Genomic DNA, 15,315 nt, shown 5'->3' with positions numbered 1-15,315 from the left:
TGGGTAAGATGACCAAGACTCCGTTCTCAGGAACAATGGAGCGAGCAACCAACTTATTGGAAATCATACATACTGATGTGTGCGGTCCAATGAGTGTTGAGGCTCGCGGTGGCTATCGTTATGTTCTCACCCTCACTGATGACTTGAGTAGATATGGGTATGTCTACTTAATGAAACACAAGTCTGAAACCTTTGAAAAGTTCAAGGAATTTCAGAGTGAGGTTGAGAATCAACGTGACGGGAAAATCAAATTTCTACGATCAGATCGTGGAGGAGAATACTTGAGTCATGAATTTGGCACACACTTAAGAAAATGTGGAATAGTTTCACAACTCACGCCGCCTGGAACACCTCAGCGTAACGGTGTGTCCGAACGTCGTAATCGCACTCTATTGGATATGGTGCGGTCTATGATGTCTCTTACTGATTTACCGCTATCTTTTTGGGGCTATGCTTTAGAGACTGCCGCATTCACTTTAAATAGGGCTCCGTCGAAATCCGTTGAGACGACACCGTATGAATTATGGTTTGGGAAGAAACCTAAGCTGTCGTTTTTAAAAGTTTGGGGATGCGATGCTTATGTCAAGAAACTTCAACCTGAGAAGCTCGAACCCAAGTCGGAAAAATGCGTCTTCATAGGATACCCTAAAGAAACTATTGGGTATACCTTCTACCTAAGATCCGAAGGCAAGATCTTTGTTGCCAAGAACGGAATCTTTCTGGAGAAAGAGTTTCTCTCGAAAGAAGTAAGTGGGAGGAAAGTAGAACTTGATGAGGTATTACCTCTTGAAGCAGCAAATGGCGCAACTCAAGAAAATGTTCCTGAGGTGCCTGCACCGACTAGAGAGGAAGTTATTGATGATGATCAAGATACTTCAGATCAAGCTCCTACTGAGATTCGAAGGTCCACAAGGACACGTTCCGCACCAGAGTGGTACGGCAACCCTGTCTTGGAAATCATGTTGTTAGACAACGGTGAACCTTCGAACTATGAAGAAGCGATGGCGGGCCCGGATTCCGACAAATGGCTAGAAGCCATGAAATCCGAGATAGGATCCATGTATGAAAACGAAGTATGGACTTTGACTGACTTGCCCGTTGAACGGCGAGCCATAGAAAATAAATGGATCTTTAAGAAGAAGACAGACGCGGATGGTAATGTGACCATCTATAAAGCTCGGCTTGTCGCTAAGGGTTATCAACAAGTTCAAGGGGTTGACTACGATGAGACTTTCTCACCGGTAGCGAAGCTAAAGTCCGTCCGAATCATGTTAGCAATTGCCGCATTCTATGATTATGAAATATGGCAAATGGACGTCAAAACGGCATTCCTTAATGGTTTCCTTAAGGAAGAAATGTATATGATGCAGCCGGAAGGTTTTGTCGATCCTAAGAATGCTGACAAGGTGTGCAAGCTCCAACGCTCGATTTATGGGCTGGTGCAAGCATCTCGGAGTTGGAACATTCGCTTTGATGAGATGATCAAAGCGTTTGGGTTTACGCAGACTTATGGAGAAGCCTGCGTTTACAAGAAAGTGAGTGGGAGCTCTGTAGCATTCCTCATACTATATGTAGATGACATACTTTTGATGGGAAATGATATAGAACTCTTGGACAGCATCAAGGCCTACTTGAATAAGAGTTTTTCAATGAAGGACCTTGGAGAAGCTGCTTATATATTAGGCATCAAGATCTATAGGGATAGATCGAGACGCCTCATAGGTCTTTCACAAAGCACGTACCTTGATAAAATTTTGAAGAAGTTCAAAATGGATCAGTCCAAGAAAGGGTTCTTGCCTGTTTTGCAAGGTATGAAATTGAGCTCGGCTCAATGCCCGACCACGGCAGAAGATATAGAAGAGATGAGTGTCATCCCCTATGCCTCAGGCGGTCAGGCGGTCCGGCAGCCGACTCTACACAGGGCGTCTCATCATCGACGCTCCCGCCTGTCTGATGGCCCAAGGAGATGATGCAACCTGGAGGTGGCACGCACGCATGGGACACCTGCACTTTCGTGCACTCCACACCATGTCAACGAAGCAGATGGCGCGTGGCATGCCCGTCATCAATCGTGTGGAGGAATAGTGTGATGGATGTGCACTTGGGAAGCAGCACCGAGCCTCATTTCCCCAGGCAACTGCATACCGCGCAGAGCGCGCGCTAGAGCTTGTGCACACGGACCTTTGCGGGTAGTTGATGATTTCAGTCGCTACATGTGGGTAGAGCTCCTGAAGACCAAGGACAAGGCATTTCAATGCTTCAAAAGGGTCAAGGCTTTGGCAGAAGCAGACGGCCGATGCAAGTTACGCGCCTTCCGCTCGGATCGCGGGGGGAGTTCAACTCCGGTGAATTCAAGGCGTACTGCGAAGAGGTCGGAGTCAAGCACTACACCACGGCCCCCTACTCACCTCAGCAAAATGGGGTAGTGGAACGGCGAAATCAAACCGTGGTGGAGATGGCTAGGTGCATGTTGAAGAGCATGAGCATGCCGTCGTTCTTCTGGGCAGAAGCAGTCAAGACAGCCGTCTACATTCTGAACCGCGCCCTCACATGCAGCCTGGATGGTGTCACCCCATACGAGGCGTGGCACGGCCGTAAACCCAGCGTGCATCATTTGCGTACGTTTGGGTGCACGGTTCATGTCAAGAGAGTCGGGCCTGGCATCAACAAGTTGAGCGATCGTTCGACGCCGATGGTCTTTGTTGCATACGAGGAGGGGTCCAAGGCCTACAGAGTGTACAATCCTGCGACGAAGAAGGTGCAGATCACGCGAGACGTGGTCTTTGAGGAAAACAGGCCGTGGACGTGGAGCGTCCAGAGCACGGGCGCGGACATGGCTGCACCGGCAACCTTCAGTGTGGTTTACACCACGGCACATGGTGTGCATGAGCTGGACAGCGGCATGGCAACACCGATGCACTCGCCGCATGCCAGCCCCAAGACCCCGGCACCTGCATCATCATCGGCATCCCCCACACAGCCCGCATCAAAGGCGAGCGTGAGCGGCTCCTCACCCGAGTCGAGCGTGCTCAGCTCACCTCAAAGCGAGACGGAGACGCCATTTGCAGGATGGGAGATTCACTGGGCCACGCCACCAAGTCATGACGAGAACCTCCGTGATGTAGACACCGGAAATATTCGGTACCGGCGCATCTCCTGTGTCCTTGACGAGACAGAGGGCGAGGCAGTGCGTGAGGCGATGCTGCTCTGTCTGCTCAGCGCTGAGGAGCCGGCGAACGTCAACGAAGCACTGTCTGATGCTGTCTGGAAGGGTGCCATGGATGCTGAAATGGATTCCATTACCGAGAGCTGCACTTGGGAGCTCACCACTCTTCCTCGTGGGCGCAAGGCGATTGGGCTCAAGTGGGTCTATAAAGTGAAGCGTGATCCTGACGGCAATGTGATCAAGCACAAGGCACGTTTAGTGGCAAAGGGCTACGCGCAGAGAGAAGGCATTGACTTCGAGGAGGTATTCGCTCCTGTTGCAAGAATGGAGACCGTACGCATCTTCCTTGCTCTCGCTGCGCACTCAGGCTGGGAGGTGCACCATATGGATGTGAAATCAGCCTTTCTGAATGGTGAACTCTCTGAGGAAGTGTATGTGGGACAGCCACCAGGCTATGTCATTGCTGGAAGGGAAAGTCAAGTGTTGAAGCTGAATAAAGCACTATATGGTCTGCGTCAAGCTCCGAGGGCATGGTATGCAAAGCTCGACGAGACACTGAATACACTTGGGTTCACTAGAGGCCCTCTAGAGCATGCTGTTTATAGGAGAGGGGATGCACACTCATACCTACTTGTGGGAGTGTATGTCGATGATCTGATAATCACTGGCACCAGCAGAGATGACATTATTCAGTTCAAGAATCAAATGCAGCAGCTCTTTAAGATGAGTGATCTTGGTCTCCTTAGTTACTACCTGGGGATAGAAGTAGCTCAAACAGAAGGCTCAATTACATTGAGCCAGCGTAGCTATGCAGAGAAGATCCTTGAACTAGCTGGGATAGCAGAGTGCAACACTTGTCACACACCAATGGAATGCAGACTCAAGCTGAAAAAAGAAGATGAAGCCAAGCCGTTTGATCCCTCTCTCTACCGCAGTGTCATTGGAAGCTTGAGGTACTTGACTCACACGAGACCTGACATCACTTATTCAGTGGGCTTGGTGAGCAGATTCATGGAGAAACCGACGATGACTCACTGGACGGCAGTGAAACAGATCCTACAGTACGTGCAAGGTACACTCAGCTACGGGTGCTGCTATACACGAGGAGGAACTGATGGGCTGGTCGGATACAGTGATAGCGACCACGCCGGTGATGTTAGCGACAGGAAAAGCACTTCTGGTCAGGTGTTCTTCTTCGGTGGGAACCCTGTTTCATGGACCTCGCAGAAACAGAAGGTGGTAGCAATGAGCTCGTGTGAGGCGGAATATGTGGCAGCTGGAGCCACAACTTGTCAAGGCCTCTGGTTGAGCAGATTGCTTACTGAAATGAAGCGTGAGGTACCAATGAAGTTCAAACTTCTGGTTGATAATAGGTCAGCAATTGCTTTGGCAAAGAATCCTACTCACCATGACAGGAGCAAGCACATAGATGTGAAGTATCACTTCATACGGGAGTGTGTGGAAGAGAAACAGTTGGAGCTTGATCATGTTGGTACTAATGATCAACTTGCTGACATACTGACAAAAGCTTTGGGTCATGTGAGACATGTTGAAATGCGGCAGAGGCTGGGCATCAGGGAGATCAGCAAGGCGAATGGAGATTAAGGGGGAGAAATGTTGACCTAAGCTCCATCACACGTGAGAGTGTGTGTGTCTTCTAGTTTGCTTTGATTAGAATAAGCAATGCATAGCTGTTGATGTGATGTCCACATGCAGCATGCACGTAGGAGTAGGGAGAGCGGGCCGAGTCTTGCACGATCGCCCCGTTTCATTTTCTGTTCTGGTTTTCCCGGTCAGCGTGGCACGCTAGCGTTGTGGAGGTCGTGGGATGGCGCGACAACTCCGGATCGCAGCGGGCTGGCCGGGTTAGTTAGATAGTTTGCTTGTAAACACAATAATCAGATCAATAGAACTACGGAAAAGCTGGGGAGTCCGCCCGGCGCAAAAACACACTATCTTCTTCCTCTCATTCATCTCTCTCGCCCTACTCGATCGCCTCAACAACGACAAGAGGTAAATTTTAGAGATGTAATTGGGGATTGATATAAGAGATGCAGGCTCATGGCCGAGGTCATTAACGCCATCGAAGGGAAGGTGCTCCTGGATGGCACAGTGCGCCCGCTGGATGGTGACGCACATGCCCTACTCCAAGAGGCGGGTGGAGTACAGCCGGGGCACCAGTGCCATTACCTTCTGGAGTTTTCTTACTTGGTCTTGTTCTGTTACAGCACTTCTCAAATGCTGAGTTTCCATGTTCAATCATGCAAAGTCCATCTGACCACTTCCTGAGAGCAATCAATACAGACTTCGACAGAATCATAGCCATGTGCAAAAATCTGCAGGTATCTTTTGATTTTTACTCTGACATAATTTCTGATATTATCTTTAGTCATTTTACTCAATTTGATGGCAAAATGTTCCTTTGTTGTGAGAGATAAAAAGCTTTGTAGTTATTAACAGGATGATCAAGGGGATTTCTCATGAGTGAGCATGGACACTGCTGTGGCAATCCGGACACTAGAAGCAACATACAAATCATCGGCTGAAGCTGCCTCTGTTGAATTGATGATTGCAAATTGATTGAGAAGGTACTAATGCTCCACACCCTAGAATAATGAAAATGCCATCTATGTCACCCCTTCCACAAACACATAATTGATACTTATATTCCTGAGTAGGAATTCTACAATCAACCATGTTAGATTGAGAAATAGGACACTGCAATATCCATGAACCATGATAGTGAATAAACTATTGTCTACATGGTGTGATGCAGGAAGGTCCTTACTTGAAAAGCAAAGGCAAAGCCAGTGATGCAGCGAGAATTGGGATTCTCACTTGGAGATCATTGCTAATTATGTCAAGAGACTGGAAGTACTTCTGGAGCAGGCTTGTCTTGTATATGCTGCTTGCCCTCTCAATTGGCACCATATTTATCGACATTGGTCATTCATTGTCATCTGTAGTGGTTAGTGTCACTGCAGCATTATGTTCCGATTTACTGGATATTTTTATTTCTTGATTAAATTTACTGTTTTTGTGATTTGAGGCTCAATGTTCACTTTGTTTTGACAGGTTAGGATTTCTGCGATATTTGTGTTTGTTTCATTTCTCGTCCTTTTGAGTGTTTGTGGAGTACCTGCTCATATTGATGAGATCAAAGTCAGTTTGTTTTTAATCTTCCAAGCAGAATCGCAACATTATGGCCACATCCTTCCTAATAAATTTTATTTCTAAAATTGTGATTTATTGCTGAATGATGTCTTCTTATTCACCGTAGACTTTGTAAAATCATAGCAATATTAGGTACTAACATTTAATTCCGTCTATGCAGATATATTCCCATGAGGATTCAAATCGGCATTCTGGGACATTGGTTTTCCTGCTGGGCCACTTCCTATCCAGCATCCCCTTCCTATTTCTGGTGTCCATTTCGTCGTCGTTGGTTTTCTACTTCCTGATAGGCCTCAGGAATGAGTTCAGCTTCCTTATGTACTTTATAATCACCATCTTTACGTGCCTGTTGGCTAACGAGGCACTTATGATGATTGTTGCCTACATCTGGCTTGAAACTTACAAGTGCACCTTAACCCTGATTTGCTTATATGTGAGTTTCCATCTTGGTCTTCTTTCAAGTGGGCACAAATATCGAATGTACAACCATTAAATAACCATGGCTACTTCAGGTTGTCATGATGCTGGTGGCTGGGTATTTTCGGATCCGAGACGCAATACCAGTGGCCGTGTGGAACTATCCGCTGTCCTACATTTCATTCCATACATACGCCGTCCAGGTAAGTTATATATGGCCATCGTATGTAACCTACATAAACTCTATGCCCATCTTGCTTCAACTGGGTCAGGCGTGCTCACGAGCAATGCTGCTGCAGGGCTTGGTCGAGAACGAGTATGTCGATACATCATTTGCAGTTGGGGCTACAATGACGATACCCGGTGTGCAGGCTGTCCGAGGCTCGTATGGCATATCATCATCGACAGGTGCAAAGTGGATGAATCTCCTTGTTTTGTTCCTGATGGCGATCGGCTACCGGGTCGTCTTGTACGTTTTACTTCGTCTAGATGTGAGGAGACATGTGAGGCTTGGCAAGTGCTCCTGCTGGCCCAGCATCCACACTAGTGCAGCTCCAAAGTGAGTTAGCCCTGAGCGGCCGAGTGTGCTGATGCTGTAAGAAGACTCTTTTTGTGTTTGGGTGTGACTGTTCATATGCATGTATACATGTGTGATTGCTTCCTAGGTAGGCATATCTGACGCATCCAAAGTAGAAGAGAAACATGAAGAGAATTGGGGTAACATATATACTGTATGTATCATGGTTAATTTGAGAACTGAAGAAATGAATCATGATTTGGTCATTTACTCTCTTGTCCATTCCTTTTTGGCACTGAGTATTGCTTCCTTTGTGGCCTTGTTGTCTCTCACAAGTTTGATCTTCCTGGTTGGATCTGATGACATTGACGGTTGAGTAATGATCCCCTCTTGAAGGTGTTTTCTTTGAGTGTTGTAGACGATGGGGCTCGGCACGTCTGGGGCTGTGCCAACAGGCATTTCCATGTCAGTAGGTTTGTGGCATTGTAGATGATGTTGAATGTGCCTGAGATGAAGCTTGGCATTGTAGTCATTGAGCAATAACAGATTGTCTCTTGTTAAATCCATTGGTGCTTATGAATATACTCCCTCCGTTCCGAATTACTTGTCTTGGATTTGTCTAGATACGGATGTATCTAGACTCATTTTAGTGCTAGATACCTCCGTATCTAGACAAATCTAAGACAAGTAATTCGGAACGGAGGGAGTAGTTGGAGACAAGTGGATAATTGAGTCAAGATATGAAAGGTTCTAACTGTGTACATGGAGAACAATCTCACCGGGGGATAATCTCAGAGGTATCGGTGACATACACGATCAGCAAAAGATGAGAAAATGTCATCCCAAATGAAAAAGAAATCCATATATATAGACGAGGGGATCATGACACTTCCACTACCCTAGTACAAAAGGTACTAGTTGCTGAAATCCAAACGATCTCAACCATCTGACATAATCAAGCCCAGGGACTCATGATGAATTTATTGAAAAGGTAAAAATGATGACACATGTGCAACCTGGTTTACTGAAATCAGCAAATGATAGACATCATAGTGTATTGCCATGCGGTTCTTCTAATCGGCCATAGTGAGTCTGGTTATGTTTTTCTTCCTCTTGAGCGAAATGAGTTTGATCTTGTTGTTTGGCCGATTCCTTCGCATGCCCCTGAAAAACTTGACCAACGGATCGACAGAAGCATCACCATCTCGGTGTATGATTTCAGTAAGCCTGAGGTTGTTGCACTTGAAATGCGCCAGGTCCTTAGAATATGATTGACGGCGTTTCACCACCTCCTTTGTAGATTGGAAATCCGAGACCTGTTGAGCAGCGCAGAGGAATGGAATACCAATATATTACGGAAAGTTTCGGGTTATGGTAATTAGTTGTTGATGAAAGAAGTAGCGGACCTTGCAATGGTGCAGAGTGAGCTTCTGCAGGTTAGGCGAGTTGTGCAGGTATTGGCGCAGCCCAAGGAAGTCGCCGTTGATATGGCACCCGTCTAGAGAAAAGCTTGTGATCAGGTTCTCAAACTTGAATACAGGAAGATCCTCATGACTCCCAAAGAACAGCAACTGAGAACAAAATCAACCATACAGGCATTCATTTTAATGGCTCTTGAGATATAGAAAAATGCAAACTGAATAATAAATAGAAGTGGTATCAATCAAGAAGAAGATATACCGTGACCGGAAAATGCGCCAAGCGCAAGGTTGTCACATTAGACACCGTGAGAAGAATGTTGAGTTGTTCTTCGGCGCTCTGGTAAATCCAGGGCACATGAATGGACGCATCGAGAAGAGACGGCATGGTATGTGGCTGAGTGGTGTCAAGAATGTGCTCAAACTGCTCGCCGGTCAGGCGAAGAGAAACAAGAGCAGGGGCCTCTATAATCAACTTGAAAACCTCGAGATCTTCCACGGTGTGCTCGCCATCGACGATGGTCAATTTCTTGAGGGAGGAGGAGATGATCTTAGCATTGCTGGTGAGCGAGTGGCAGCACATGTTGAGTTTCAGATCCTCGAGAGCAGGGCAGCCGGAGCTGATATGGCTGGCAAGGTCGTTCAGTTCCAACTGCAGGCGGGAAAGATGCAACTTTCTGAGCCGGCGGGGCCATGCATCTTGACCTATGTCGCGGCGGAGCCAACGGTCGCCGACGACAACGGTGGCCCCGTGCAGCCGGAGCTCTTCCAGGATCGTGAAGTTATGGCCGCGTAGGAGGTTGGCTGTGAAGTCGTCAAAACCGCGGCGGGTATATCTACGGTCGATGTCGAGGCACGGCACGGCGCGCCAGAGGTCCCTCCACCGCGTGGACAGCACGCACGTCCGCCCCGTCTGCTGGGCCTTGAGGCGCGACAGGATGGCGCGGAGGAGGTCGTCCGGCAGCGCGCTCAGCCGGTCATCGCCCGCGCCAGCGCCACCGTCCCCGCCGTCTTCTGCATCGCGTGGACGCTTCAACTCCGCGGAGGCGTCCGTGGAGCCAAGCATTTCCATTGTTCTGGATTGCTGCGCCAAGTAGTTAAGGGAGACGACTAATCTGCTGGGTGTGGCTGCGCCGCCGCCGCCATGACCGTGGTCCGTGGAGAAAGATGGGGATCGGGGGATGAGAGACAGGTTAATGGGCGTTGGGTTTGGGGCCCTTTCTGGTGGGCTACTGTATAGAACGGGCCCATTCTATCCTCTTTTTTCTTTCTTTATCTTGTTTCAAAGTTTTTTTTCTACTTCCCCTTTTTCTCTATTTCCTTTTTATATTTTCCTAATTTTTTATGTTATTATGTTTCCCTATTATTAATATAATACAGCCCTCTCCACTTGTCAATCTTAAATGTCTTTTATGGTTTTCTAGAACTTTCCTATAGTATTTGTAAACAATATTATTATTTTATGTGATAGCAAAAACAAATTTATCTTCCAATACTTTTCAGGAGCCGTGAGAACGTTTTATTTGAAAAGCATGAACCTTTTTATTTTACGTACATAAATGGTGGAACATATATCTAAGAAAAATGTGGACCATCATTCTTTTTCAAGACTATCTCTGAATCTCGTTAGTGTTTTTCATTCACCTTTGCGTGCTAGTACTTAGTTTCCACACCGAGCAACTCCAACCATGAAGAAAAGCTCAAGGCCACAGAAGGTGATAAGCTACCAAAATCATATGGTCAACGGCGACGGGGAGTGATCAACAGGGTATATGGAGAGGGATGGGGATCCCCTATTTGCCTCTGTATTTGGAATCAAAGCAAAATGAGGTCAGAATGGAGGTTTATAGAACATTTAGGTGAGGATTGGAGTGGGTTTTGCTCTCAAAACCCCCAAAATGTAGGATGACACGAAGACATGGGTTTGCTTGGAATTGCCCTTTAAAGATAACTTAATGCCAAAATTTCTAGACATCAATCATTGAGGCCATGTCACATGTTTATATTCTAAATAGTCATAAATTTAAGGATCTCATGATAAATTATAAATATTTAGTCACGCATATGCACACATCAATCCAGGAAAATGGGGTCATGGCAAAAAAAAGTGTGCCAGAGATTACGAAATGGTACCAAAACATATAAGTTTCTTGTGGTGGGACCAACCCACCAGGGTTCAAATTTTAGATTTGGCATTGGTAGTAGCATTTTCGGTTCTTACTCGTCAATGTAAGTTCTTACTTCGGTTCGTTCCGTGTGGATGTGTCGTGAATTTGCGATGGGTTGATCATCGATTTTTCTTCTTGAGAGGTATGTTTGCTTCGTGCCGATGAGAGCGCTCGCTGGTGGTTTTGTTTGATTGGGTGAGCCGTATATCGTGGCCACTGCCGTTCGTTGCGTCCAGGTTTGCGCTTTTTGTTTGTTATGTATGTTTGATTACATACGCCGTCCAGGTAAGTTATATATTCTCTTTGTGGCGGTTGATCCATGCGTCGTGTTTGTATTCATGCTTTCTTGCTACGAATCTTTATATTTGGTTGTTGGATGGTGTGCGCGTGCTGGGGTTTCTTTTGTGGTTCCTGTTTTCGGTAGAGTGGTCAGAACCTCTTCGTAAGTGTTGGCCGTGCGAGGAGTAGGCCGGGCTCACCTGTGAAGCTAGTGAATACGCTGACGTGCTTGCCGAACCGGTAGAGCCGAACCAGGTAGGTCGTTTCAGGCAGACGGCCTGTTTTTGGTCGGACAGTCTCGTGTGGAGATGATGGTTAGTGCTTGCCTACTAACCTAAGACAGTCACAGACGTTTGGACATGTAGGCTACTTGTTTTTTGGGGGGTCAAAACTTTTGGTGACGGTGTGTTCGGTAATCGCTTGGATGGTAGGACGACCTGTGGTGGGCGGATGCTGAGTACAGGTCAAGCATATTGTGCCAACTGCATGTTAAACCTAGAATCATACTAAGTGCATTTGATTCAAGTTGAATGTTGCCATTTCAAGAAACAAATTGGTGTGATGTGTGCTGAATGGTTAACCCAGAAACATGGAAGACACACTTGACAAAAAAACCCAATAGAACTGGTGTCTCTTATAGATATTTTGCTTATTCCAGCATATTCTATCGATACTTTTACTTACACTAAAATAGTGCACTAGAAACCCATATCAAGTTTAGTGCTCTCTGACATGATATTTTAAAATACACACATGTATAGTTCATCGATGAGCCATAAATAATTATGTAAAGACAAATGATTTTGTTATTTTCCATGTTAACATGATCTAAACAATGCGGTTGAAAAAATAAATAATAAAAGGCAATGTCTCAAATATAAAACAATCAACATTACTTTCTTTAACGTATAAGTTTTAAATGCAGTGCAACGACATCTTCCCAGATTAATGTTAAAACTACATATAAAACAAATAATGTATCATAAAATTGAACAACATTGTTATGTGGTTAATTTCATAATTGAATAGAAAATTATGCTACTTACAATTGTACGTCAAAGTAATGAGTTCTAAATAAGTACAAAACAGTAATATAAATAAGTAATAAATGATTTCATTTAAATTGGTCTGGCCCCACTAATTTAGTATAGTTTCGGTAAAAAAAGTAGAGTCCAAAAATGGCCCTAAGGTTGTGATTGTTGCCTTAAGCTGGGCCGTCATGTCTACGTTTGCGTGAGACGATTATGATCGAGGACCTATGCCACGATTCTAAGGATATAAGTGCAGTACATGGCATTCAATTCATTCATAAATTTTGCTCTAAGGATATAAGTGAAGTACAAGAGTGTATAATAAACTATTCCAAAAAGATATAAGTGAAGATTAAAGAATACTTAAGAAAATTAAGTATGTATGAAAAGACTCTTCAGATAAAAAAAATCAGATTTAAGGATTATATCAAACAACAACAAAACAAAAAGACGCTCCAAGAAAAACACATATTATGTGACGAATAAAAATATGACTCCAATTGAAGTTACCGATAAATAAAGAGAGAATGCCTTCCGGGGCATCCCAAAGCTTACGTTTACCTTGGGGTGCCTTGGACATCCCCCAAGCTTAGGGTATTGCCACGCCTTATTCTCCTTCTATCATCATCTCACCTAGAACTTGAAAACTTCAATCACACAAAACTTAACGGAACTCATGAGATAGTTTAGTATGATAAAAAATAAATCATTCACTTTGGTACTGTCAAGACACGTTTCATAATTTTCCCCACATAATGCCTACGGTATTCTATAATTACCACAGATTATATCACTTAATATAAGCTATATGTAAACTCAAAAACAAGCAAACAAAGAAAACTAGACAAATCTGTCAAAAACAAAACAACACATAAAGGTCTAATTTCTTGTTATATTTTTGTAACTCCAAAACTACTGAAAAATTAAGGCAACGCAGACAACAAATCAGCAATTGATAACATTGCAGTAGAAAAAGACTTAACTTCACATTATCGAAAGAAAAGATACAAAACATGATTACTACAGTAACATTAATCATGTAAAAACACAAAAACAATAAGGGTAAATATTGGTTTGCATCCCAACAAGCGCTTTTATTTAAGGCCTTTAAGATAGGCATTATAATTTTAATGATACTCACATAAAAGTAAAGAATTGATACATAAAGGAGAGCAGCGATTCGGTGCCCAACCTCATTCGCACCCGTGATGAAGAAAACATTCCAACAAATACTAGAAAAATTCAAAAAATTCCAATTTCTTACATGGTAGATAATTTGGTGCGTGAGGTGCACTCCAAATTTCAGATCATCTGGACATCTGGGAAGATCTCGGCAAAAAAGACAAATTTGGGGTCTGTAAAAAAGTTTACCATTCTGACCCAATTTGTCTTTTTTTGCTGAGAGCTACTGGCATGTCCAAATGATCTGAAATTTGGGGAGCACCTCATGCGCCAAATTATCTACCATGCAAAAAAGTTTGGATATTTTTGTTTTTTTGTGTGAATTTTTTCTTGACCGAGTGCAGTAGAGCCTGAGCTTAGAAATGAATATACACACATAAACAAAGCATTATGAAGCATATATCAAACACATTTAAGCCTAACCCACCTTCCTATGCGTAGGAATCTTATAAACAAACAATTTGTTGGAGAAAGAATTAACTAGCATAGAAAGGTAAAACAAGTGTAACTTCGAGCCCAGCCAGCGTGCTCAGGCTAGCAGCCCAAGCATGGCCCAGGGGTTTCAATCAAGCCCTTATTTTTTTGATTTATATTTCAATCATAGCCCCAAGTCCTCTTCATTCAGTTCCTTCCATTTGCCCATGAAACAAGGCGCACAAGTCCTATTGATGGTGACAGGTGGTCGAAATCATATGGTCAACAATGACAGTGATTGATTGATAAGGTTTGGGGATGGACATGGCGCCCCTATTCCCCTTATATTTGGGGATCAAAGGGAAATGTGGTTGCATAGAGGTCCTACAATAGGGAGGTGGACGAAGGGGGCGACTGGAGATGTCTTTCTGCTCTGAACCCCAAAAGGAATGTCAAAAATATGGGGGCATGGTTGTGTTGGGGAACGTAGCAGAAATTCAAAATTTTCCTACATGTCACCAAGATCTATCTATGGAGTCATCTAGCAACGAGGGAGGAGTGGATCTACATACCCTTGTAGATCGCGCGCGGAAGCGTTCAAGAGAACGGGGTTGATGGAGTCGTACTCGTCGTGATCCAAATCACCGATGATCCTAGCGCCGAACGGACGGCACCTCCGCGTTCAACACACGTACGGAGCAGCGACGTCTCCTCCTTCTTGATACAGCAAGGGGGAGGAGAGGTTGATGGAGATCCAACAGCACGACGGCGTGGTGGTGGAAGTAGCGGGATTCCAACAGGGCTTCGCCAAGCGCTGTGGGAGGAGGGAGATGTGTCATGGGAGGGAGAGGGAGGCGCCAGGGCTTAGGTTAGGTTGCCCTCCCTTTCCTCCACTATATATAGGGCCAAGGGAGAGGGGGGCGCAGCCTTGGCCCTTCCTCCAAGGAAGGGTGCGGCCAGGGAGGAGTCCCTCCTCCCCAAGGCACCTCGGAGGTGCCTTCCCCCTTTAGGACTCTTCCTTTTCCTCTTCTCTTGGCGCATGGGCCTCTTGGGGCTGGTGCCCTTGGCCCATATAGGCCAAGGCGCACCCCCTACAGCCCATGTGGCCCCCCGGGGCAGGTGGCCCCACCCGGTGGACCCCCGGGACCCTTCCGGTGGTCCCGGTACAATACCGGTGACCCCGAAACTTGTCCCGATAGCTGAAATAGCACTTCCTATATATAATTCTTTACCTCCGGACCATTCCGGAACTCCTCGTGACATCCGGGATCTCATCCGGGACTCCGAACAACTTTCGGGTTACCGCATACTAATATCTCTATAACCCTAGCGTCACCGAACCTTAAGTGTGTAGACCCTACGGGTTCGGGAGACATGCAGACATGACCGAGATGACTCTCCGGTCAATAACCAACAGCGGGATCTGGATACCCATGTTGGCTCCCACATGTTCCACGATGATCTCATCGGATGAAACATGATGCCAAGGACTTAATCAATCCCGTATACAATTCCCTTTGTCTAGCGGTACGATACTTTCCCGAGATTC

The 15,315-nt window shown here is 45.5% G+C and overlaps 1 protein-coding gene and 2 pseudogenes across 1 annotated transcript; 2 read left to right on the top strand and 1 right to left on the bottom strand.

The window, feature by feature from the left end:
• The first annotated feature begins 4,033 nt into the window (after positions 1-4,033).
• On the top strand, positions 4,034-4,771 carry LOC147977405 (secreted RxLR effector protein 161 pseudogene; annotated as a pseudogene).
• A 456-nt stretch (positions 4,772-5,227) lies between these two features.
• Positions 5,228-7,320, top strand: LOC125528913 (ABC transporter G family member 3-like; annotated as a pseudogene).
• A 1,027-nt stretch (positions 7,321-8,347) lies between these two features.
• LOC147977404 (MEIOTIC F-BOX protein MOF-like) lies at positions 8,348-9,768 on the bottom strand. Its single transcript, XM_087519977.1, has 3 exons — positions 8,955-9,768; positions 8,681-8,845; positions 8,348-8,590 (listed from the first exon to the last, which is right to left on the bottom strand). The coding sequence occupies exons 1-3, from the start codon at positions 9,762-9,764 to the stop codon at positions 8,348-8,350; spliced, it is 1,218 nt and encodes a 405-aa protein (XP_087376103.1). The 5' UTR covers positions 9,765-9,768.
• Between the last annotated feature and the right edge of the window lie 5,547 nt (positions 9,769-15,315).

The sequence above is a fragment of the Triticum urartu genome, chromosome 4A, assembly GCF_056163025.1.
Source record: "Triticum urartu cultivar PI428250 chromosome 4A, HENAU_Tu73, whole genome shotgun sequence".
Taxonomy (NCBI): Eukaryota; Viridiplantae; Streptophyta; class Magnoliopsida; order Poales; family Poaceae; genus Triticum; species Triticum urartu.
This window is presented reverse-complemented; position numbering and strand designations above follow the sequence as displayed.